Below are 25,383 nucleotides of genomic sequence, written 5' to 3'. Positions count from 1 at the left end.
GGTTCAGGTGAGAGGCAGATTTAAGAGACCCAAGGACCCACCTTTTCATACAGAGGGTGGTGAGCATATGACAGGAAGTGGTTAAGTCAGCTACAATAGCTGGGTGGACACTCTGGTCAGCACAGACTGGTTGGGCCCAATGGCCTATATCCATGCTATGTGTCACAGCCACCCGGTGTTTCTGGAGTAGATCCCCACCCAGGCACCACATGTAGCCTCAGCATACTTACCGACACGGACGATGAGGTTCCCACGAAGCCTCAGGGCTACTGCGGAGAGAAGAGGGGAGTTTAGCTGGTGCTGTGGGACGGCCGGGGTGAAGCAAGGGGGCGTGGGGTGGTGAGGGAGGGGGGAGGTACCTGAGAGGACAGGCCCGAGTCTTTGCTCCCCAGTCTGCTGCCGGCCTTCCAGCCCATCATACGGTTTCCAATGTCCTGGCTTAGTCCATCGAACCTGAGAGGGTGGGGAAGAGAGAGAGAGAGATGGGGGGGCTCAACTCCACACACAGTTCAGCTTCACAACTAATGAGTTGGGGGGGAGGAGGGAGGAGGACAGGGAGAGGAGGAAGAAAGACAATGGCAGAGAGAGAGAGACAAAGCTCAGCTCCACACACAACTAATGAGTGTGGGAGAGACGGAAACAATGGGAGAGGGAGGGAGTGAGAGAGGAAGATACGGAGCAGAGGGAGAGAGGAGGGGTGGGGGCTCAGCGGGTTCACATCTAACAACCACTCATGTTCAAAGGGGACGAGGATGAGGGGGGAGAGGGAGAAGGGGCTCAGCTTCACGCACATGGTTCAGGCAATGAACCACCACTCACTTGTTAAAAGTGAACGAGTGGGGAAGAAGGATGCGAGCAGAGGGAAGGGCGACGGTGGGTTGGAGGGGAGGGCAAGTGGATAGAGGGGAGTGCGAGGGCAGACAGGAGGGCCCGAGGAGTCAAGCAGCACGTTAACATTAAACAATAGGCAGCATACGTTGCTTGTGTCCTTTTCCTCTTGGGCTCCGATACATCAGCCATGGGCAGCTTGCCCCGTCTCTCTGCTGCTCTGTACTTCAGCTGTGGGCAGCAATGAGAGGGAGAGGGGATGATTAACAGAGGGCACTCGTCAACTGCATTCACTTGTGAGGTGTCCATGGGCAGGTGAACTGGCACAAAATGGTGCACTACTTCATCTAGATTACTCATTCACAGCACACTGGAGCACCGTGCAGTTCCCGTCTCCGTAACTCCTGGGTCAGAGCCACACTAGGAGCACTGTGCACAGTTCCCATCCCTGCATCCCTGGAACGGACCCACACTTGGAGCACCATGTACAGCTTCTATCTCCATATCTCATGGGTCAAACCCACACCGGGAGAACCTCTTACCAAGTCACCTCTCATTCTTGTTCCCTCCAAAGAGAAAAGCCCTAGTTCACTCAACCTATCCTCATAAGGCACGCTCTCTAATGCAGGTAGCATCCTGGTAAATCTCCTCTGAACCCTTTGTAAAGCTTCCACATCCTTCCTATAATGAAGTGAATAGAACCGAACACAATACTCCCAGTGTGTTTTAACTAGAGTTTTATAGAGCGGCAACATTACCCCCAATTAATGAAAGCCTACACACCATACGCCTTCTTAACTACCCGATCAACTTGTGCGGCAACTCTGACGGATCAATGGACGTGGACCCAAAGATCCCTCTGTTCCTCCGCTGTTGATCCACAAGACGACTTCGCTAGCGAATGCACAGAGACACGCACCTCTCTCTCACTCTTCTCCAGGGCTTCCAGCTCGGCCTCTGACAGCTTCGAGCGCCTGTGTATCTCAAGGTTTTGCTGCAAGATGGAGGATTGATCAGCTGAACTGTGACTTGTACTCAACACACACACAGACAGAACACACACACAGACACAGAACGCCCCCGATAACGGCTGCAGAGGCCCACTGATTATTGGCACAATCCGCCCCACCCAGAGACGGGGCAGATGCACCTCACAGGCAGAACCACGGGGCATCGGTAACAGGAAAGCCCGATGCTAGGAACTGCTCAGGCAGTGGCAGACACATCCCTTGTTCCTGGACAGGCGAGGTCTGGGCTGAGATGGGACTGGCTGGGGCAGAGGAGGTCCGCGGATGGAGACCCACAATCCACACGGAGGGTGCCCTGGCACACGCTGGCTGCCTCTCACCAACAGGGTTGGATGCAGGGTGGTGGGGGTTGGAGCGAGGGTGATGAGGATAGGGGTGATCCAGGAACGTTGGAAACAAGGATCCCCTCACCTCAACACCTTCACTCTGGGTGTAGTGGGGGGGGGGGGAGGGAGAGACTACAATTATAACTCCAAGGGCAGCACAGTAGCGTAATGTTATGATCGCAGCTGCAATCTGTCTGTAAAGAGTTTGTACATTCTCCAGGTGACTGTGTGTTTCCTCTGGGTGCTCCGGTTTCCTCCCATATTCCAGAGGTAAGGATGAGGGTCAGGGAATTGTGTCTGCCACATGGGCATCAGAAACATGGCCACACGTGCCGGCTGCCCCAGCCCAATCCACAAACCTTGTTAGTCATTGATGCAAACACCGCAATTCACATGCGACAAAGAAAGCTCACACCTTATGCCGATGGTTTGGATGGCTTTGTGTCCAAGTTTGCAGACAATATAAAAACAGATGGAGGGGCAGGTAGTGTTCAGGAAGCAGGGCTTATTAGAATGGGTGAAGTAATGGCAATGAAATATAGTGTATGAAAATGTATTCATCGCCATGTGCGGCTGTGGAGGCCAAGTCATTGGGTACGCTTAAAGCGAAGATTAATAGTTTCTTGTTTAGTTAGGGCATTAAAAGTTACAGGGAGAAGGCAGAGGAATGGGTTGAGAAGGATAATAAATTAGCCATGATGGAATGGTGCATCATATTCAATGGGCCAAATGGCCTAATTCTGCTTGTGTGTGTCATGAACCACAGCCCGTCGCCCCGGGGGGACTGACTCAGGGTCTTACACTCTCCTGTGGGTTCTGGAATTGAGCTGACACGCGTTTCCGACCACTGGGACGGAGTGGTGAAGGGGCTTGGGGTTTGGAGTGTAGGCTTGTTACCTTGTGGAGCTCGGAGAGCTGCTGGTGACGGATGAGAGCCTCTTTGCTGGGGAATTGCCTGCGGCACAGCAGACAGGCCAGCTTCTGCCAGTCGGTCAGCCTCTCCTCCTGCTCCTCCTCTGGCTCCTCCTCGCTGTCGCTCTCGCCACTGTAGGCTGCCACCAGCCCCCGCAGTGGGCTCGACTTCTGTTCGGCGGGGGGAGTACACAGGTGTAAGGACCAACCCATGCCACATTAAGGTGAACGCCAATACACTCAAGTTTGCAACACATATCTTCGGCGAACAGCTGGGGGAGGGACACACGGTGGGGAGTGGGAGAGGCAGAGAAAACACGGGGAGGGGGTGAAAGGAAGGAGGGGTGCAGGGGCAGAGGACAGTCAGGGAAGTTAAGTGGGAAGGAAGGGAGATAGAAGGGGTTTGAAAGGGGGAGAAGACAGACCCTCCCCTCCCCCCCACCGAAAACAACAGTGACCGACCCCATCGCCTCTCACTCAGCACGGTCACCCTCACCAACCCTGGTCACTCCCTACCGTCCGAGTGTCATCGTCCCTCATCTTGTCGCTGGTGCGTTTCAGGTGTTCCATCATGACGTGTTGACGCTCAGCCAGGGTGCTCTGCAGTGCGGGAGGAACAATCATGTGAAACTGTCTGCATGGTACAGACCACTCCTCCCCCACCTCCCGTCCACAAACTGCAGGGAGTTTTGTTTCCCCTCACCTCGGCTGTCAGTACAGTCCAGAAGGGCAGAATGGCTCCATGGGCTGGGGCTGAGGCAACAGGAACCTCCTCTGTGGGGTGAGGTAATTGGGGGGAGGACAGGACTGCACATTCACTGCTCACCCATCTCTGCCGTGGAGTGAGCCCATGGGGTTGTCACCATCTGCGTGGGAGGTGCCTCGCAGTGACGGGCGGGACCAAAGCTAGGTGGAAGGAACTGCTAGCGGAAATAGAGGTGGGTACGTACGGTAGGGGCGCCCAAGAGACAGTTATGCAGGTTCGTGGATTGGAAAGGGTGGGTGACGGACTAAATCCAGGTAAACGGGACTTGCTTCGACAACCATTTTGGTCAGCAGGGACCACAGAACACAGAAGTACAGGAAGAACTTGTTTGAACCGCACCGTCCAGCAACCCTCAAATTAACCCCAGCTGAATGACCGGACAGTTTACAATGACCAATTAACCTACTGACTGGTATGCCATCGGACTGTATGTACTGCTGCCGCTGAACAACACACTTCACTCGTACCTCAGTGACAATAAACCTGATTCTGATCACTAAGGACCCCCATCACCCAGGACACGCTCTCTTCTCAATGCTACCATCAGAGAGAAGGTACAGGAGCCTGAAGGCACACACTCAATGATTCAGGAACAGCTTCTTCCTCTCTGCCATCTGATTTCTGATCCATCAGATCCACGAACACTACCTCACTATTCCTTTTTTGGCACTATATATTTTTGTAATTTACTGTAATTTTTTTTTAACTGTCTTACTCTCTATTGCTACCTCAAAACAATAAATTTCACCATATACTGTACAATTCTAATGGTATCGCTCTCCACCACCACCCCAGGCAGAGCATTCCAGGCACCCAGCACTCCCTGTGAAAAAATACCTTTCCCCACACATCTCCTTTGAACTTCCTTAAATGTGTGCCCTGTAGCATTAGACACCTTAACTACAGATAGCGACTGTCTCTTGTAATGTAGAAACCTCCATCAGGTCTCCTGCAGCCTCCTCTGCTCCAGAAGAAACTGGAGGTTGGATTAGATAGGCCAAAAGGCCTGTTTCTGCGGTATACAGTTCTGAGAGAGATCAGACGAGGTGGGACGGGTGGCTGGGAGGTGGGGGAGGGGAGGCAGAAAGCCCAGCCAGGATTGGGAGTATTGGCAGGAGGTGCCCCCCACCCCTCCCTCCTGGCCTAGTCTGGTACCTTCTTCTCCAGCATGGCGTAGCCCGCGTCGGCAGAGGCCGACTCCCGGCGCTCGTTCTCTCGCATGTAACTCAGTGGCTGGAAGCTGTTCTTGAAGTTCTCCTTCTGCTTGTTCAGGCTCTTGGCCCAGCGCTCCATGTCTTTGGCGATCTAAGGGGGGAGGGTGGTGGTGGGAGGGAAGGAAGGCAGTCATACTGACAGCTGCTGCAGTAGCAGCCCTCGTCCCCGCAGCACCCCACAGCACAGACTTCTTCCCCACCCCCAGATGGCCGCATGGCCCTGGCAAAGCTTGGTGCCTCTGGCCCTGGGCTTCCAGCCTGCTACACTGGGAACAAGGATATGGTATGTTAGATCTGGACTTGGATATGAAACACTGTGCCTGCACCGTGTCAGGGAGAGTTAGCTGGGGGATGGGTGTGGGCGCGCTGTGCCCTTGTCCTGGGATGTGGACACATGGCCCCCTCCCCACCACACCCCCAGGACTGGAGCATCGGAGGGTGCTGGCGGAGGCAGACAGTGGAATAGCCCCACACGCCACCCGCCCTCGGCTTCTCACCTGCTGAGCTGTCTTGCTCTTGGGCTTCTCCTTCTTCTCCTTGCCTTCCTTCAGGCCGGACCCGTCTTTGGAATCAGCGCTCTGGTCAGGGGCCGGTAGGTAGGTCTGCTTGTCCCCGTCCCAGTACAGGTACTGCTGTGTCTGTGCGTTATAATAGTACTGCACGTATGTACACAGAGACCGCTATTAACGCGGGAGGCTCAAACCAGGGGGTGGTGGGTCTCTCTCTCACTCACTCTTACTCTCCCACAAGCACAAACACACACACTCGAGGAGGGGTGAACAGGGCCAATTCTATCTGGAAGTGTAACTGTTCTGCATCTGACCCCAAGAAACTGCAGAGAGTTGCGGGCATCGCAAGATGTGTTGCCTCCCCTCCACGGACTCTGTCAACACTACCTCACTGAGGACAGCAGAATTAAAGACCCCCCACCCACCCTGGGCCTTCTCCCATCGGGCAGCAGATACAAAAGCCAAAACGCATGTATCACTAGGCCACTGTTATTGAACAGTCCCCTAGAACAATGAGTCTCAATCTCACAATCTACATCGGTATGATCTTGCAGCTAATTGTCTACCTGCACTGCACTTTATTCTGCATTGTTGATGCACTTTTGACCCCCTAACACACTTCAGCCACGTGTTCATGTCAATAATGTTAATGACACTCTCTGCACTCGGTGTAGTTTAGAAGAATGGAGGTCAGGGGGGCGGGGGAGAATCTCATTGAAAGGCCTAGATAGAGGGGTTGTGAGGAGAATGTTTCCTACAGTGGGAGAGTCTAGGATCAGAGAGTACAGCCTCAAGTTAGAAGGATGTCTCTTTACAACGGAGATGAGGAGGAATTTCTTTAGCCAGAGGGTGGTGAATCTGTGGAATTCATTGCCACAGATGGCTGTGGAGGCCAAGTCATTGGGTGATAGGTTCTTGATTAGTAATGGCGTCAAAGGTTACAGGGAGAAGGCGGGAGAGTGGGGTTTGGGAAGGGTATTAGCCAAGATGGAATTGTGGAGCAGACTTGATGGGCTGATGGTTCTAATTCTGCTCCTCTGTCCTATGGCGACTATTGGAGCACCTGATACTGTGACAACTATAAACAGGGGCCATTGTGGCAAATTAATCCCAGAAAGGGTTCAAAGGAGCGTGGAGGCTATGGATGGCCTTCTTACGTTTGTCCCCCACCACCCTCCAATGCTTCCCTCCCACCCCGGACAAGCAAGGTCAGCACCATGCACCCCCCCCATTCCCCCTCATTACCTGTGAGTTGGGGTCATAGTAGAGTCCGGTCTGGGGGTCGTAATAATATCCCGAGATCTCGTCATACTGGTAAGTAGAGACATCAGGCACGGCTGTAAAAGAGAAGGGAACAGGTTTGGGGTTAATATCACAGGTCAGGTTAAATAATCACCCCTTACTAGCAGCTGAGAGACCATGCATGGACTCTAGATCAAAACATGTAGCAAGCCAGACGGCATCTGTGGATAGAGATGAAGAGTTAGCATTTCAAAGCAGAGGCCTCTTTCTGGGTCCGATGACCTCTGGCTTGAAACGTCACCTGCGAAACTCCGTCCGCAGATGTTAAGGGTAGGTCTCAGGGGCTATTTGTACGCAGTCTGAGGTGACTACTCCCATGACATAGAGATGCACTCACCCTTACACATCCTCGGGCACTTGGGCTCCTTATTTAATCGCAAGTGCATCAAAACATACAGGGAAAAGTGTTATTTGCGTTAACAACCCAAGGATATGCTTGAGGGGTGGGGGGCAGCCAGCAAGGGTCACCAGAGTCTAGAAGCAACATCGCATGTTCTCAATGTTCAGCAGAACAACACAAGCAACAAAACAAGCCTCACTCCTCCCACCTACCCACACACATAGTCCTTCAACCCCAGGACAAAACCCAGCTTCCAGTGGACTTGCAGATTCACAGCCAATGGATGTCTATTGTGAGAATCTCTGCCTCCACCACCACCTCAGGCAGTGCGTTCCAAATCCAAGCCTCTCCCCCTGGCTGGGAGAATTCCTCCCTAGAATCCCCTTTGCAGCCCTCACTATAACCCAATGCCCTCTGGATTGAGACACCTCTGCTATGGGGTGATTTCTGTTCTCCACCCTGTCGCTGTCTCTCACCATTCCACCCGCCTCTACCAGGTTCCCAGTCTGGTCTCTCCACACCTCTGGGAGGGAAAGTTCCTCCTTGGACCCTCTCTAACCCCCTCACCCCAAGGCCATTCAACAGCTCTGTGCTCCACCTTGTCACCCTAACATGGTGGAAACAGACTATCCTCGTTAGGTTTGGGCATCCTAAGGCTTGGGGTCCAATGGGATTCCTTCCTCATCAAGAAGTCTTACTTTTACCCAGGGTAAAATGTCAAATACTAGAAGGCATATCTTCTCACTGCCTCAAGACCCCTCCCACTCCAGATATTCTCTGCACCCCCCTCCCCCCCCCATGGGCAGAATGTATGTAAAATCATGCTCAAGGAAGCTTCTATCGGGGCAGTGCAGTAGCACAGTGGTTAGCTCAACACTTTACAGTACCAGTGACCCAGGTTCAATTCCCGCAGCTCTCCGTAAGCAGTTTGTAGGTTCACCCTGTGACTGTGAGGGTTTCCTCCACGTGCTCCTGCTTCCTCCCACTGTCCAAAGATTGTTGGTAGGTTAATTGGTCATTGTAAAGAGTTAAATTGGGGGGTTTTGGGTGGCTCGGCTCAAAGGGCCAGAAGGGTCATGCTGTACCTCAATAAATAAAATCCCACTATTAAAAGACCATTGGACAGAGTCCTAAACAATTGGCATGGACACCTGGCCTTACAATCTACCTCACTGTGGCCCTTGCACCATACGGTCTGCTGCACTGCACTCCCTCTAACTGTAACACTCTATTCTGTTGCTCCTTTTCCCTTGTACTACCTCCATATACTGATGTGATGAAATGAGCTGTATGGATGGCAGGCAAAACAAACATTTTTCCACTGTACCTCAGGACTTCAAAGCAGCTTTAATATCACGAATATGTTGTGAAATCTGTTGTATTTGTGGCAGCAATACAATGTAATACATGATTATAGAGAAAAAGCATGAAATACAAAAAGAAGTGTTCATGGGTCCAATGTCCATTCAGAAATCGGATGGCAGAGGGGAAGAAACTGTTCCTGAAGCGTTGAGCGTGCGCCTTCAAGCTCCTGTATCTCCTCCCTGATGGCAGCAATGGGAAGAAGGCACGTCTTGGGTGATGGGAGTCCTTAATGATACATACTGTCTTGTTGAGGCATCGCTCCTTGAAGAGATCCTGGACACTCCGAAGCCTGGTACCTATGATGGCGCCAACTAAGTTTACAACTTTTTGCAGTTTATTGTGATCCTGTGCTGAAGACCTATCCCACGCGCCCCCAATACCAGATAGTGATGCATCCAGTTAGAATGCTCTCTACTGTACAACCATAGAAGTTTGCGAGTGTCTTTGGTGACATACCAAATCTCCTCAAAATCCTAACGAAATATAGCCACTGTTGTGTGTTCTTTGTAGCAGCATCGGTATGTTGGGCACAGGAGAGATCTGCAGAGACATTAACACCTAGGAACTTGAAATTGCTCACCCTTTCCACTTCTGATCCCTGTTAGGGCTGGTGTACGTTTCCTCAGCTTCCCCTTACTAAAGTCCACAATCAGTTCCTTGGTCTTACTGACATTGAGTGCAAGGTTGTTGCTGCGACTCCACTCAACTAGCTGATATACAGTTGCAAACAAAAAGTTTGTGATCCCTTTGCAATTACCTGGTTTTCTGCATTAATTACTCATAAAATGTTGTCTGATCTTCATCTGTCACAATAATAGACAAACACAATCTGCCTAAACTAATAACACATAAACAATTGTACTTTTCATGCCTTTGTTGAACACATTAATCATTCACAGTCCAGGCCGGAAAAAGTATGCAATTCCTTGTGTTTAATAACTGAAAGAACCTCCTTTAGCAGCAATAAGCTCCCCCAAACGTTTCCTGTAGCTGCTGATACGATTTGCACAACGATGAGGAGGAATTTTGGACCACACCTTTTATACAAAACTGTTTCAGATCATCAATATTTCTGGGATACCTTGCACGTTATCTCTTCAGGTCATGCCACAGCATCCCAATTGGGTTAAAGCCTGGACTCTGACTTGGCCATTCCAAAACATGAATTTTCTTCTTTTTAAAACCACTCTGATGTTGATTTACTCTTGTGTTTCAGGTCATTGTTGTGTTGCATCATCCAACTTCTATAAAGCTTCAGGCGATGGACTGCTACCCTGATATTCTCCTGTAACGTCTCTTGATACAATTTTGAATTCATTGTTTTCTCAACAATTGCAAGCTGTCCAGGCCCTGAGGCAGCAAAGCAGCCCCAAACCATGATGCTCCTTCCACTATGCTTCACAGTTGGGATGAGGTTTTGGTGTTGGTGTGCAGTGCCCTTTTCCCTCCAAACATAGCAGCGTGCATTTCTGCCAAACTATTGTCTGATCTGTCCACAGAACATTGTCCCATTAGCACTGTGGAACAGCCAGGTCGTTTTATTTTTGAAAACTTGAAACACGCAGCAATGTTTCTTTTAGGAGAGCAGTGGTTTCTTCTGTGGTTTCCTTCCATGAACACTATTCTTGTTCAGTGTTTTTCTTATGGAGGACACATGAACAGTTTTTAGCAAGTTCTAGAGATTTCTGCAGGGTTTTTGCTGTTATCCTTGGTTTCTTCTGCGCCTCCTTCATACCAAGAACACAACATGCAATGCTGACCTAGGGGAGAATAGAATATTACTGGATTTCCTTCATTTGTAGGCAATTTCTCTGAAAGCAGACTAATGAACACTCGACGTCTTTAGAAATGCTTTTGTAGCCTTTTCCAGTTTCATGCATCTCTACAATTCTTCTATTGTCCTCTGCAAGTAGTTTTGATCGAGGCATGGTGCACGTAAACAGACCTTTCTTGAGAACAGCAGGCTCTGTCAGTAACCTGACTTTGTGTGTCTTTTTTTTTTAAATATAGGGCAGGGCACCTCTACAACCCACACCTTCAATCTCATCTCACTGGGTGGAACACCTGACTCCAAATAGCTTTTGTAGAAACTATTACCCAGAGGTTCACATAATTTTTTGAACACAGACTGTGACTGTTTAAATGGTGTACTCAGTATTGACGAGAGGAAGTACAATTATCTGAGTTATTAGTTTACGCAGATGATGTTTGTCTATTAATGTGACTTAGATGAATATCAGACCACACCTTATGCATAATTAGTGCAGAAAACTAATTACGCTAAGGGCTCACAAACTTTTTCCTGCAACCATATCTTACTCCTGTAAACTTTAGGAAATTAGGTCTTAGGATTTTAGCTTTAGAGATACAGACCCTTCCGGCCCAATAGGCCCGTACTGCTGAAATACACCCATGAGACCAATTAACCTACTAACCCATACACCTTCGAAATGTGGGAGGAAACTGCGGCACTGGAGGAACCCCACGTGATCACAGGAATAAAATACAAACTCCTCACAGATAACGGTGGGAACTGAACCCAAGTTAATGGCGGTGAAATAGCTTGAATTAGAGAGCATGACTGCTGGGATTAGGGAATAGGCTGAGCAAGCTAGGGCTTTTCTCTTTGGAGCAAAGGCAACCGAGAGATGACTTGATAGTAGTGTACAAGACAATAAGAGGCATATACAGATACTTTTTTCAACAGGGCAGAAGTTCACTCTTCCTTCAGTTAGTCCTGACGAAGGGTCTTGGCCTGAAACGTCGACTGCACCTCTTCCTAGAGATGCTGCCTGGCCTGCTGCGTTCACCAGCAACTTTGATGTGTGTTGCATGATTTTAAGGTGTTTGGAAGAAGGTATAGGTGGGCTGGTAGAGCTAGATTTTTTTTGAAAACACAGTTTGGGAGTTGGGGAGGTGCATGGAATGCAATGCTAGGGGTGGTGGTAGAGGGACATCAGGGACATTTAAAAGCATCTTAGATAAGAACATGGATGTCAGAAAAATGGAGGGCTATGTAGGAGAGAAGGATTTGATTGATCTTAGTAGGTTAAGAGGTTAGTACATTGTGGGACGAAGGGCCACATTGTGTGAGGTTCTATGTTACACTAATGTAACCATAAGGCAATTTACCAACTTAACTTTAAGGTGAGAGTGGGGATGTTTAAAGGGGATGTATGAATGTGCTGCCAGAGCAAGCAATGGAAGCAGATACGACAGTGATTTATTTTTATACGGGCTTTCAGACACACACCGTGCCCTGGCAGCGTAGTAGTTACCGCATTGCTTTACAGTGCCAGCAAGCATCGATCTGGATTAAATTCTTGCCGCTGTCTGTACATCCTCTCCCCGTGACCATGCAGGTTTCCTCCCATAGCACAAACTTCACACCAGTCAGGGTTTGCAAGCTGTGGGCATGCTACTTTGGGCAACACCTGCATGCTGCCCCTCCAGCACATCCTCGGACCGTGTGGTTCACCGACGCACTTCACTGTACATTTCCATGTCCATGTGACAAATAAAGCTAGTGTTTAATCTTTTACAGGGTGTCCCCGAGTTACGAACGTCCCATTCATGAACAACACGTACTTACGAACAGCCTGCCATAAAGCTTATATTAAAAATCCGTCAGCTCGAGGAAGGAGAACGCCGTCCACCATTTTAAGTCGGATCCTGTTGCTGTTAACGCTGTGTTGAGTGTGGAACTTTGTATTTGGCTTAAATTTTTCTTAGCAAGATTCACCCTGAACACCTCCCCCCCACAACTTTTCCAGTCAGCATCGCCCCCACTTGCCCCATTTAACCTGTCTCAGTGCGGGTGGACTTTAGGACCTGGGGGAGCTCAGGACCCACTGCCCACGGCTGCTGCTGATCCGCAGTGTTTCTGTTCCGTTGACGGAAAACGATCACGATTGAAAATAGGTGGAAATAATAAAGCTATCGGAAAGAGGTGAAACGCCCATCCGTCAATGGAAAAGCGTTAGGCCACAGTCCGTTAACTATCGGAACAATTTTAAAGGATAAAGTGAGAATAATGAAGCATGCGAAAGGCCCTGCCCCAATGAAAGCTACAATTATTACTAAGCAATGCAGTGGTTTAATTATTGAAATACATATGTTTCTTAAGTGTTTTACATGCATAGAAAAGTAAAACATATACTAAGACAAATGTTTGACTAACTGATGCTAAATAATACCAGATGTACCTGTTTCGACTTGCGTACAAATCCGACTTAAAGACAGACTTAGGATCAGAAGTCGTTCGTAACCCGGGGACTTTCTGTAGTATGATGGGAATGAGAGGAACATCATGTTCAGCACTAACATAGTGGGCTGAAGGGTCTGTTGTTGTATTATTGTGGTCTCCGTTGTCGGGGGCACGGATGGCCTTGACACACAAGGGGCAGCTGTACTTACGGTATTGGGTGTAGTCCTGAGTCGCAGTAGAGGAGCTGGTCAGAGAGTGGCTGCTGCTGTTGGCTCCCGAGGCATGACTGGCACTGACCTGGGGCAGGGGCAGACCTGGGACATTCTCCACCTTCTGGCTTCCAGGGGTGCGGGAGGTCTGTGAGAGAAGACGTGACTCCATGAGGGCTCATGTACACAGATAGGGAGGCTTGATGTTGCTTGGGTGAGATGGATGGACTGGATGGGGTGCTGGGGGATTGGAAAAGTATCGGAGGGAATTGTTCCTCCCAGAGGAGGATCATTGTAAAAGACAAAGTCAAGTATGATTTAGATGACACTCTCCTGGGTGAGGTTCTCCCTCAATGTTCCAACACCGCCACCAGTTGCCAACAGACACTCTTTCCCCAACACCCCTCCCTTCTGTAGTGAGATGTTCCCTCCTTCCATCAATTCTCATCTCTTCCTCTCACTTCCTCCATCCCTCCTCCTCTCACCTCCCTTCCTGCGCTCTCCCGTGGCGAGGCAGCCCTACTGCCAGCCGCACTCGCCCACAGTGAGGCGGCCCCTTTCCCACTGAGAGACACAAATCAATCCCCACCCACACAGCCTCCCACAACGAGGCAGCCCCTCTCCCCCCGCCCCGTGCTCTCCCACGTCAAGGCGGCACCCACCATGACGAGGCGTCCCCTCTCCCCCCTGCACTCTCCACAACCCGGTGGCCACTCCCCCCTCCCATGAAGACGCGTCCCCTCTCCCCCCCCCGTGCTCTCCCGTGGCAAGGCGGCCCCTCTCCCCCCACGAGGCGGCCCCTCTCTCCACCGCGCTCTCCCATGGTGAGGCGGCCCCTCTCTGCACCGTGCTCTCCCCTGGCGAGGTGGCCCCTCTCCCCCCCCCGTGCTCTCCCGCAGCAAGTGGCCCCTCTCCCCCCGCGCTCTCCCACGGCGAGGCGGCCCCTCTCACCCCGCGCTCTCCCACGGCGAGGCGGCCCCTCTCCCCCCGCGCTCTCCCACGGCGAGGCGGCCCCTCTCCCCCCGCGCTCTCCCACGGCGAGGCGGCCCCTCTCCCCCCGCGCTCTCCCACGGCGAGGCAGCCCCTCTCCCCCCGCGCTCTCCCACGGCGAGGCGGCCCCTCTCCCCCCGTGCTCTCCCCTGGCGAGGTGGCCCCTCTCCCCCCCGTGCTCTCCTGCAGCAGGTGGCCCCTCTCCCCCGCGCTCTCCCACGGCGAGGCGGCCCCCCTACCCCCGCGCTCTCCCACGGCGAGGCCGCCCCTCTCCCCCCGCGCTCTCCCACGGCAAGGCCGCCCCCTCTCCCCCCCGCGCTCTCCCACGGCAAGGCCGCCCCCTCTCTCCACCGTGCTCTCCCATGGCGAGGCGGCCCCTCTCTGCACCGTGCTCTCCCACGGCCAGGCGGCCCCTCCCCCCCTGCGCTCTCCCCTGGCGAGGCAGCCCCTCTCTCCACCGTGCTCTCCCATGGCGAGGCGGCCCCTCCCCCCCTGCGCTCTCCCCTGGCGAGGCAGCCCCTCTCTCCACCGTGCTCTCCCCTGGCGAGGCAGCCCCTCTCTGCACCGTGCTCTCCCACGGCGAGGCGGCCCCTCCCCCCCTGCGCTCTCCCACGGCGAGGCGGCCCCTCTCTCCACCGTGCTCTCCCATGGCGAGTCGGCCCTTCCCGTTGGCTGTTCAGTGATTAAGAGTGTCATCTTTGCTTTTGAAGTGTTAATTCTCAGGGGTGGTGGGGTGGAATGACACCATGACCTACCTGTGTGGTGCGGGTGCTGTCTGACGAGGTACTGGATGACTTCTGATAGAGCTGTGGAGCAGCTTCTGCCTGCCCTGACTGCGGGCTCGGGAGAGGATCGACGCCTGGAATGCCAGGCTCCGAGGCGGCTTCCGACACTACAGGAGAACGTAATCAATCTATTCGGTTCATCAGGACTGAAGGAGCACACTCTGGGAGTCATACAGAGTGAAAGCCCTCCAAACCACCATCACACACTCCCGGGGTCAGACACAGAGTGAAATCCCTCCAAACTATCAACACACACTCTAGGAGTCATACAGAGTGAAATCCCTCCAAACCACCATCACACACTCCCAGGGTCAGACACAGAGTGAAGCTCTGGCTACACCATCCTTTTACACTCTCCTGGTGTCAGACACAAGGCAAAACTCTCTCTGCGCCATCATGCACACACTCCTGGGTTAGACAGAAAGTGAAGCTCTCTGTCTGCATCATCCCATCATACAATCCTGGGGTCAGACACAGAGTGAAGCTCCCTCCACACCATACAACCAGTGTTAGACACACAGGCTCCTTCCTCACTGTCCTGATCAACCACACTCACCCTGTAAGAGGAATGATAACCTTTCTGAACAAATCGACACACGGAGTGAGTGTGAGAATTTATTGTGACCTGCAACTTCTCTTTAGCTTGAGACTTTGCGACAATAATTTGTGATCATTGGCTGTGGCTTTCTGCAGGTATCTAGGCCTGGAGAACATCCCCCTCCAAGTCTACCTGTCTGCAGGCTTTGAATAAATTCTGGAAGTGTTGGTGAAATCAGGATCAACGATATACTTGGAACTAGTGAAACTTCCTCTCAAGGCAGTAATGGGAATAATCATGCAACCCAGCAGTAACACAGACAGACGGTTAACAACTCACCTGCAACAGTAGGTGGTGCCTCGTACGTTGTTGGCAGCACAGGACGCTTGCTGGATTTCTGCTGGTCATCCTGGGAATAGTGGCCACCGTACCGCTGCACCGGTTAAAACAAAGTGTCAGAGCTTGCTCTCTCCACAGCACCGCCCTCCCTCCCATAGGCAGATCGGAGAAAAGGGTCAGGACCAGCGACAAGGAGGGACTTCGCCATCAGACGGGAGAGCCGGGCGCGTCTCCAGGTCAAACACAGACTCAGTTTCCCTCCCGAGGATGGCTGGGCGTTTCTTTGGGGGCTGGTATGATCTCCAGAGGGTGAAGCCAAATGGAGCACGAGGGGACAGGTCAGCTCGAGGGGTGGGACAGGGCAGAAGGGCTGGACAACCTGCTTGCATACGAGTCCACGTCACTGACCTGGGCGTACTGCCGCAGGTAACTGTCATCCTGGCTTCCCCGGTAGTACGAGTAGTCTCGCTGGTTGTCCTGGTTTAGCCACGCACCCTGGTTATCAGAATCGGAACTCTGCAGGGGGGAGAAGCAGAAAGTTCAGTGTAACCTGCAGTAAAATACCAGAGACAGAAGACGCTGGAACTGGAGCAACGTACTATCAGCAGAGGAACACAGCAGGTCGAGCATCACCTGTGGGAAGGGGAAAACGTGATGTTTCCGGTTACGACAGAGGCACACCAGCCTCCAGATCTCCGAAAGAGCTTGAGGAGATCCGGTAGGTCAGAATCAGGTTTATTATCACTAGCATGTGTCATGAAATTTGTTCTTTTGTGGCAGCAGCACAGTGCAATACATAACAACATGTAAAAGAGAAATAGCCAGCTACTGTCATTGATGCTTCAGAAATGTGATGTCAGAGGTGTGTCAGGGCTAGGTGTGTCTGCCTCCACACCCCTCCTCCATTACCCCTTCCCACACCCCTCCTCCGCTACCTCCCCACACCCCTCCTCCGCCACCCACACCCCTCCTCCGCTACCCCCCCCACACCCCTCCTCCGCTACCCCCCCCACACCCCTCCTCCGCTACCTCCCCACACCCCATCCTCCGCTACCCCCCCACACCCCATCCTCCGCTCCCCCCCCCCACACCCCATCCTCCGCTCCCCCCCCCACACCCCCATCCTCCGCTCCCCCCCACACCCCCATCCTCCGCTCCCCCCCACACCCCCATCCTCCGCTCCCCCCCCACACCCCCATCCTCCGCTCCCCCCCCACACCCCCATCCTCCGCTCCCCCCCCACACCCCCATCCTCCGCTCCCCCCCCCACACCTCCATCCTCCGCTACCCCCCCACACCCCTCCTCTGCTGCTCCACCCTTGCCATTCCCAATACCCTTTGCACTGGACAGATTAGCAAACTCACTGCTCCACGTTGACAAATACAGTGGATATATACGTGCCTAATGTAGTGTAGCTTCTTAATGTTTCTAAGGCTGGTGATTCTGGTGATTTTACAGGTAAACAGCTACCACTGGAATGTTATTATCTTTTGTTTTTTACTCTTCCTCTTTTCCTTTGATCATCCTTAGCTCTTCTAACGCTCAATATTAAGAGCTGAAAGTAACAAGTTTTAAGCTTCACTCCTGACTTCCAAAGCAAGCTCCAAATAGCAACACTGCCAGGATCCAACACTCACCAATCCTCCTGCTGCTGGATAGTGTGAGGAAACCAGAGCAGCCACATAAAACAGTTGCGTTTTCAGGGAGAACGTACAAATTCCTCACATTTACGCAAGGCAGCACAGCCAGTGCCTGGGACCTTCTTCTCAGCTTACTCACCTGGTTGACTGCCCACTGAGCTGCAGCGATCGCTGTGCTGGCCACTGAAGCGGCACTGGCCCGGCTACCATCCGTCAGGACCACATCCCTGAGGAGTGGAGAACAAGGAGCGTTTCAGCCTGATAGATACACTCATTATCCCATCAGAGAAATCCACAGATATACTCTACAACTGCCATACTCTGCACGACTCGGGTCTGTCACTGTGTAACACCAGGGTACGGGACGGTGGGGACGGGTCTGTCACTGTATAACACCAGGGTACAGTACCGGTGGGGATGGGTCTGTCAGTGTATAACACCAGGGTACAGTACCTGTGGGGACGGGTCTGTCAGTGTATAACACTGGGGTACGGGACGGCGGGGGACGGGTCTGTCACTGTATAACACCGGGGTATGGTACCGGTGGGGACGGGTCTGTCAGTGTATAACACCAGGGTACAGTACCTGTGGGGACAGGTCTGTCACTGTATAACACCAGGGTACAGTACCTGTGGGGACGGGTCTGTCAGTGTATAACACCAGGGTACAGTACCGGTGGGGACGGGTCTGTCACTATATAACACCGGGCTACGGTACCGGTGGGGATGGGTCTGTCACTGTACAACACCGGGGTACGGTACCGGTGGGGACTGGTCTGTCACTGTACAACACTGGGGTATGGTACCGGTGGGGACGGGTCTGTCACTGTACAACACCGGGGTACGGTACCGGTGGGGACGGGTCTGTCACTGTATGACACCGGGGTACAGGACGGTACCGGTGGGGATGGGTCTGTCACTGTATGACACCGGGGTACGGGACGGTACCGGTGGGGATGGGTCTGTCACTGTACAACACGGGTACAGTTATGCACAGTATGTCACAGCATTATGTATTTTATAACAATGACTATACTTCTGAAGCACAACAGCGCCGACACTTCAAACCTGCCGAACAATTGCCCGTGAGCCGTCCTGATGGCAGGGGGCTGCTTACTTCTTTGTACCCTTTGCAAACTCCACGTTGATGGTCTTGCCATCAATGACGAGAGGGGGTTCCAGCGACTGCAGGATCTGGAGCAGTTGGGAGGCTTCCTGCAAGTACACAAGGTAAAGCTGAGAGGCAGCCCCCATCAACCCTGGGGTCCCTGAGGTCCGAGCCCCGAGCCCTCCCTTTCCCACTACAGAAGGGGCTGAATCCAGCAGGGTAAGGGCGAGCAGAGGTTCCAGTCCCAGGTGGAAGCACAGCAGGAGACAGGAACTCACCACAATCGTCGAGAGCTGAATAAAGGCGAAGCCCCGGTTTAGATGGCTCTGCTTGTCTCTGATCAGGCGGATGTTGGAGGGCGACAGCACAGCATAGGGAGCCAAGGTATTGAGGATTGTTTCTTGGGTGGTGTGGTAGTTCAGATTACGTAGGATCACGGCTTCAGGGGAAAATAACAAAGAATGATAAGTTAGGCAAGTTAAATCACAGATGATGCTTCCAGGCCTAGATGGCTTAAGTTATCAGCAGGGAGTGGATAGGCTGACAGCTTTTTAACCCTACATCAGCAGAGGCTGAGGGACAAGCATTATATTTTAAATGGGAGGGGCATTTTACAGCGCAGACCCGCCAGTACCATATCCCTACAGTGACAGACTCATCCCCACTGGTACCGTACCTCGGTGTTACACAGTGACAGACCTGTCCCCCACTGGTACCATACCCTGGTGTTACACAGTAACAGACCTGTCCCCACCGGTACTATACCCCTGTGTTAGTGACAGACCCGTCCCCACTGGTACCGTGCCTCAGTAATACACAGTGACCGACCCAGAGGAAAAAGACAACATGTTTTTGCTCATGCTCTAGGGCCATGGACCCCTACCATTAACCAATGAGTCCACAGACCCCAGATTGGGCACCCCTGTTCTAGAGATATCTGTAGTCTCAAGGAATTAAATCAACTTGGGTGGATTTATATTAATTCAGCAAAACTTTATGCAGAACAGAGAACAGTGCAGCACAGTACATGCCCTTCGGCCCAGAATGTTGTGCTGACCCTTTAGCCTACTCCACATTCAATATAACATGCTCCTGTGCATTCTTTCTTTAGCTTGTCCACCCTGGATGCAAGATGAGGCTGGTGGATGCTTCAGCTTTTTGCACCTGTGTGGGAACAGATGTTAGCAGATTTTCTGACCCCCTTCTTCCCCACCCCCCCACACAGAGATGGCATAATGGCATCCCCTGAACTTACTGTCATTAGCGTTCTCGTTTGCCTGCTGGTTCTGGCTGTGCTGCGGGTGTTGCTGGTTGAGCTGCGGTGGCTGGAATGGCTGGGGTAGCTTCAGCAGGGGTGTGGGTCCATCCGGGAGGGGCTGCTGCAGATCCTTTCTGCCGGGCACTAGCCGCATCTCCCCTTCTGCAGAGGAGGGGAGGGAAAGAGTGATCCACATTACAACAGCAGGCATGGGCGGACGAGAATCCCCGAGCTCAGGATACGACACAGATTGACAGAGGGGAAGCAGCTTCTGCATGCCAGTTGTCAACATCTCTGAGGAGGCCGTGTCTACAGGATTGTGTTCAGTTCTGGTCACCCTGTTACAGGAAGAAGCGCAGTGGAAACTTACGAGGGCCCCGTCGCAATTCGAGGGACTGAGTTGGGGAAAGAGATTGGGCAGGTTGAGACTTTCCTGCTGGAGTGTAGGAGAACGAGGGGTGATCTTATAGAGGTGTATAAAATCACAACGGGCGCGGAAAGGGTTGGGATTCAATAACTAGAAGGCACAGGTTTAAGGTGAAAGGAGAGAGATTTAATAGGCGTCTGAGATTTTTTTTTGTTCTAATTTAAGGCAAGTTGATACAAAGAATGAAGTAAAAATTTAAGGAGAAACACACAAAAAAGAAACCCATAGATGTATGGGTAAATACAAGGACTGAAATTCAGCTTGGAAAGATTAGAGGCAAAGTGTTTACCCATAGATGGGCATATCGACTGAGCAAGTAGTTGAGGCAGGTTCATTAACAAAAAAGTTTGGAGAGCTAGCTTGGTTGGGCCAGCATGGACCAGTTGGGCCGAAAGGGCTTTCTCTGCTGTATGACACTGTGATCTGTCCTAAGCCCAGTGATAAATGGGTACATCATGGCCTAGTATTGGAACTCTCAATTCACACCAACGGAAGAGGCTACAGAGAGCGTCCAGTTCCATCACAGCTACAGCTGCCACCACTATCAAAGCCACGTCTCAGGAAGGCAACATCCATCTTCAGGGACTTCCGCCACCCGGGACAAGCCCTCTTCTCGATGCAGACATCAGGCAGGAGGTACAGGAGGCTGAACACCATACCTCAACATTCAACAACTGCTTCTTGTACTTATTTATTTACTTACCGAGACACAGCACCATGTAGACCCTTCTGGCCCTTTGAGCCGCACTATCCAGCAACCCCCAAATCAACCTACCAATCAGCAGGTCTTTGGGAGAAACCGGAGCACCCGGAGAAAACCCATGCAGTCACGGGGAGAACATACAAATTCCTTGCAGGCAGCAGTGGGGTTTGAACCCGTGTCGCTGGTAATGTAAAGTGTTGTGCTAATCACTATGCCACCCCACTGCCGTCAGGTTCCAGCACTAACATGACTTCCCTTGACATGCACCAATATCATTATCTTTATATTTGTTCATTTTGTCAGAGAAGTCATACAGGCCCTTTGGCCCAACTGGTAAATACTGACCACAACATCCTTCCTAATCCTTGTTGCTAGCTTTCAGCTCAGAACCTCTCCATTCGATGTACCTATCCAAATGTCTCCAAATTGATGCATCTGTACCTACCTTGGCTGCTTCCTCCAACAGCTCATTCCAGGTACGCACTACCACCTGAATAAACTAGTACCTGTACCTCTCAGTCCTCTTTAACGAATATACCCTCTTGTATCTGCACCTTTAAGTTTTGGACTCCCCAAAGTAAGGACCAGGGCCCCCAGTTTGTCCATGAATTTCTATGGTTAGCAGTACCAGCAAACTGGGTTCAATTCCCACCTATGCCTGTCAGGAGGTTGTACATTCTCCCCATGACCGCGTGGGTTTCCTCCCACACTCCAGAGACGTACCGGTTGGTAGGTTAATTGGACATTGTAAATTGTCCCATGATTAGGCGAGGATTAAATCAGAGGAATGCTGGGTGGCGTGTCTAGGGCCAGAAGGGTCTATTCTGCTCTGTTTCTTAATTAATCTAATTCTCCTGCTCTGAAAGGAGTGAAGATCCAGTGTGACCAGTCCCTCCCTTTCTCTCTAATTCAAGGCTCTGTCATCTAGGCAGCATTCTCAGAAATGGAGGCGGGAGGAGAGAGAGCAGTGCGCTGTGCTTGCGCAGCCCTCCGGTGAAAAATGATATCGTATCAGTTAAATAGAGGCCGTAGACAATTCTGATTTGATGGAGACGGACGTGAAAGCACAGAGGAACATTTAGAGAAATTTCTGAAACGCTCGTTTGCTGCTATTGTTACTGCGCAGCCGGGAATCTTCCGGAGGGAAGGCCTCAAAATCCCTGGCTTTGCCTGCTGTTGGTGACCAAGATTGAGGTCGAATCGTTCGGACAGAGATGGCGCTCAGTACTCCGTGTTGGAGAGCTGATCGGAGGCTTGAAGTTTTCGGATGACTCAGAGTCGGAGTGTGGTCGGCATGGCAGACCTTCCTTCTCCCATCTGCGTGAGATATGGGATATTTGAGAGACTTTGAACTTTTTACTGTGCTCATGGACTTCATCAAGTTATGGTATTGTTACACTGTTGTAACTATATGTTACAATTATGTGGTTTTGTCAGTTTTTCAGTCTTGGTCTGTCCTGTGTTTTGTGATATCACACTGGAGGAAATATTGTATCACTTCTTAATGCATGCATTACTAAATCACAGTAAAAGAGGACTGCGTGTCTTCAAAATCTAAAAATCTCTTCTGCAACCCCTCCAGCTTGACCATGTCCATCCAATAGACCAAAACTGTACACAATACTCCGAAATGTGGCCTCACCAACTTATCATGCCCTTGTTCCTAAACTGAATGCCTGACTGATGAAGGCCAACATAGCAAATTATATATAATTTGTCAATTTAAGTTTATTCATATTTGTAATGTACTGAGCTAATTTTCATGGTTATTTCTGCCGTGTACAATCACCTTGAGCGTAAACTTTGGCCTGTTCTTCACAATGTTGATGGTGTGCCTGAAGGCCTCTCTCCATGCTCTGTGACTCTACAACTGCTTGTCAGTCAGGAATAGAGAGCACAGGCATGTGGAAGAGGATGGACGTGGACAGCCAGCAAGTCCTCACTGACTCAGTGAGCGTTCCAGCTCCACTTGGCTCCACCTTGGTCTGTCATGGCTCGGGGTGTGGGGAGAGATGTTGCATGGAAAAAAACCCACTCCCATCTGGCCAGAACCCTGCCCTCCCATTTACTCTCTCATCAAGGCAGAAACTTCTCCACAGTTACTGCTCAATGCACGGGATAATTCTGCTAATTACTGTTTGTGTTTCAGAGTTCCAACTTCAGTACTTTTTTCCCTACTTTCCATCGTGCGACACTTACCCGACTTGGGGACACCACACTTAAAGCATTTCTCACGCCGTTTAAAATTCTGCACTCCACACTGCAAATAAGAGGGAAATATGGCTCACAACATACAATCACTGGCAACAGTACCAACAGCATTGTGAACACACAATGACAGATATTACTGCAAGTGCAGAGCTTTAGACAGTAATCATCCTGGCCAGTTTGTACAGGGCAAAGTCAAACACAACAACCCGTGCCAGATTAGTGCACTACAGCCAAAAGATGAAGCTGTCAACCATTAAAAAGTACATTTAGTCCATATCCACAGTTTCCTCCACACCATCCCATCACACACTGACAAGGTCAGACACTTGAGTGAAGCTCCCTCCACATCGTCCCATCACACACTCCCAGGGTTAGAAGCCCCTTTGACATTGCCCGTCATACAGCAGGTCAGGTCAGTTGCAATATGAATCTGCTCTACAGTCTGGCTGAGGGACTGGAGAGAACGCGGGGCCCCTCGGCCAGGAGTGATGTCCTTTATGCCCATCTGAAAGTGCAGCAGGGTTTTGGAAGACAGTGCCAGCGGCTGACTGTTACTGTCTTGGCAAACTGCGCTGCTGGAGCACTCCCTCGCAAGTATGGTGCTGCCTTTCTATTATCACCGTTCACAGAACAATACCCTGCAGTCCGAGCCATCAATTCATCTCAAGCTGATAGAGCATCACAGGTTACTGAGGAAGGCAGGGGAATTGTGTTCAGAGAGATATGAAATTAGCTATGATTAAATGGTGGAGTGGATTCACTGGGCCAGACGGCTTAATTTTACTCCAATGTCTTATAGTCTTCTGAATCTCTGCAGAGCACCTCTAGTCACAGACTCCAGCGAAAATAAGACCCACGGACACTCCCATGAACTTGAATTAAAATGGCAGTTCACTGTTGGTTCTATCAAAGTGTGGTTCTTCCCCAGCATTAACCCTCTCCCATGAGATGGCACTCCCTCTGTGCCTCGAGATGAATCCCTCCACTTACCCATTCCCACAGCCCCACACTCCCTCACCACTGCCCCTACAATGTCACAGGTGGTGCAGGTGCCCAGCGCTAGCAATGCAGTACCTTGTGATCGAGGAGGGGAATTTGTGACTACCTTTCCCCCCTGACCTCCCCCCCACTCTCCATTCATCCAGCCAGGCCACTACCTTGTTACAGAGCCAGTCCTCATTAGCCTTGGGCTTGGGGTCGCTGTAGTACATGGAGATCTGCTGGCCATGAATAATGAGGGAGTGCTGCAAGAAACAGAAGGTGCACAAAATTAGTCGGCTCCCACTAAGCAAAGATGCCAACCTTATGCCACTTATCGTGAAACAACCCTTCTGCACAGAGAGAGAGAGAGAGAGAGAGAGAGAGAGAGAGAGAGAGAGAGAGAGAGAGAGGAAGAGAGGAGAGCGGGGTCAGGGAGTGGGGGAGTGCGGCTGGGGGGGAGAGAGAGTAGGTGGGGGATGGGGAGGTGGGAGGGGGAGAGAAAGAGAGAAAGAGAGAACAGATCGGAGAACAAAAAAGAAACAACTGAAATAAAAATGGAAAAGTTTGTAACCTTTCAACTGTGGAACGAAGGCACCCGGCCCTGAGCCGACCAACCTCACCTTGGACACACAAAAACACCTTTGGCTGGGAGAGGGATAAGGAGGAGCGACCGTGCCTCCACTGAGAGGCCAAACTTTTTGCATGATTGATTTTGTTTTAAAAGCCAGAAACAACGGAGTCAGAGATTCCTTCACAGATGAAGGAGGGCTGAGGGCAATTATGCCGCACCACACACACACACACACACACACACAGACCGCAGCTACTTGTACTCCAGGGGGAGTCACGCCACTCTGCCTGCTGGGTTTACTCGGTACCTCCCCTGCAGCATCAATGTCAGGAAAGAGAAGGCAAGGGCGTGGGAAAGAAGAAAATGGCATTGAGGGTAGAGTATTCAGGAAAGGGGAAATGTCAGCCCGTGTACGCCAGGTCGTAAGCTACCATTGTTTAAGGGTCTGCCTGTACCCAAAATCTCCAGACTACACCCCATAAACACCCAGAAAGATGAAGTAGGACACACTGTGATGACAGCAGTGAGGTGCACAGCCAACTCTGGCCAGCCCGAAGCCTTGGCTTCTCTGAGCTCCTCCCCAACCCTTTCACTCCCGACCAAGCTCCCTCCCCGAACTCCTGGGTTACAGCTTCCGCCCAGCAATCCACAGTCCCCAGATGGCTACTGCTGAGCACCAAGAGGCTTGCAATCAGAAGCCAGAGGAGATGTGTGTTGACAAATGTGTGGGGGTATGGGAATGAGAAGATAGAGAGACAGAGAGAAGCTAATGTTTGACCTGTACTCCCAGGAGCAAGATGGCTGGATAAATCCCCACTTTTACTTC

The 25,383-nt window shown here is 51.5% G+C and overlaps 1 protein-coding gene across 5 annotated transcripts in view; it reads right to left on the bottom strand.

Moving 5' to 3' along the window:
• LOC140190193 (RNA-binding protein 10-like) overlaps positions 1 to 25,383 on the bottom strand; it is a 61,282-nt gene that overhangs the window by 593 nt on the left and 35,306 nt on the right. For 2 of the 5 annotated variants that reach the window (XM_072246708.1, XM_072246707.1), the window contains 19 exons: positions 24,163 to 24,249; positions 22,994 to 23,054; positions 19,662 to 19,826; positions 18,685 to 18,845; positions 18,416 to 18,513; positions 17,439 to 17,526; positions 16,067 to 16,174; positions 15,659 to 15,752; positions 14,752 to 14,888; positions 13,007 to 13,154; positions 6,829 to 6,920; positions 5,572 to 5,730; positions 5,016 to 5,165; positions 3,611 to 3,694; positions 3,080 to 3,265; positions 1,748 to 1,822; positions 977 to 1,059; positions 360 to 453; positions 231 to 269 (listed from right to left, as the gene is read on the bottom strand). In XM_072246708.1, coding sequence (XP_072102809.1) covers positions 267 to 269; positions 360 to 453; positions 977 to 1,059; positions 1,748 to 1,822; positions 3,080 to 3,265; positions 3,611 to 3,694; positions 5,016 to 5,165; positions 5,572 to 5,730; positions 6,829 to 6,920; positions 13,007 to 13,154; positions 14,752 to 14,888; positions 15,659 to 15,752; positions 16,067 to 16,174; positions 17,439 to 17,526; positions 18,416 to 18,513; positions 18,685 to 18,845; positions 19,662 to 19,826; positions 22,994 to 23,054; positions 24,163 to 24,249 — 2,073 coding nt within the window. In that variant the 3' untranslated portion in view covers positions 231 to 266. The remainder of the gene's footprint in view (positions 1 to 230; positions 270 to 359; positions 454 to 976; positions 1,060 to 1,747; positions 1,823 to 3,079; positions 3,266 to 3,610; positions 3,695 to 5,015; positions 5,166 to 5,571; positions 5,731 to 6,828; positions 6,921 to 13,006; positions 13,155 to 14,751; positions 14,889 to 15,658; positions 15,753 to 16,066; positions 16,175 to 17,438; positions 17,527 to 18,415; positions 18,514 to 18,684; positions 18,846 to 19,661; positions 19,827 to 22,993; positions 23,055 to 24,162; positions 24,250 to 25,383) is intronic. The other 3 variants (XM_072246709.1, XM_072246711.1, XM_072246712.1) reach the window with 3 other exon arrangements.

Source organism: Mobula birostris, chromosome 29 (assembly GCF_030028105.1).
Source record: "Mobula birostris isolate sMobBir1 chromosome 29, sMobBir1.hap1, whole genome shotgun sequence".
NCBI lineage: Eukaryota > Metazoa > Chordata > Chondrichthyes > Myliobatiformes > Myliobatidae > Mobula > Mobula birostris.
This window is presented reverse-complemented; position numbering and strand designations above follow the sequence as displayed.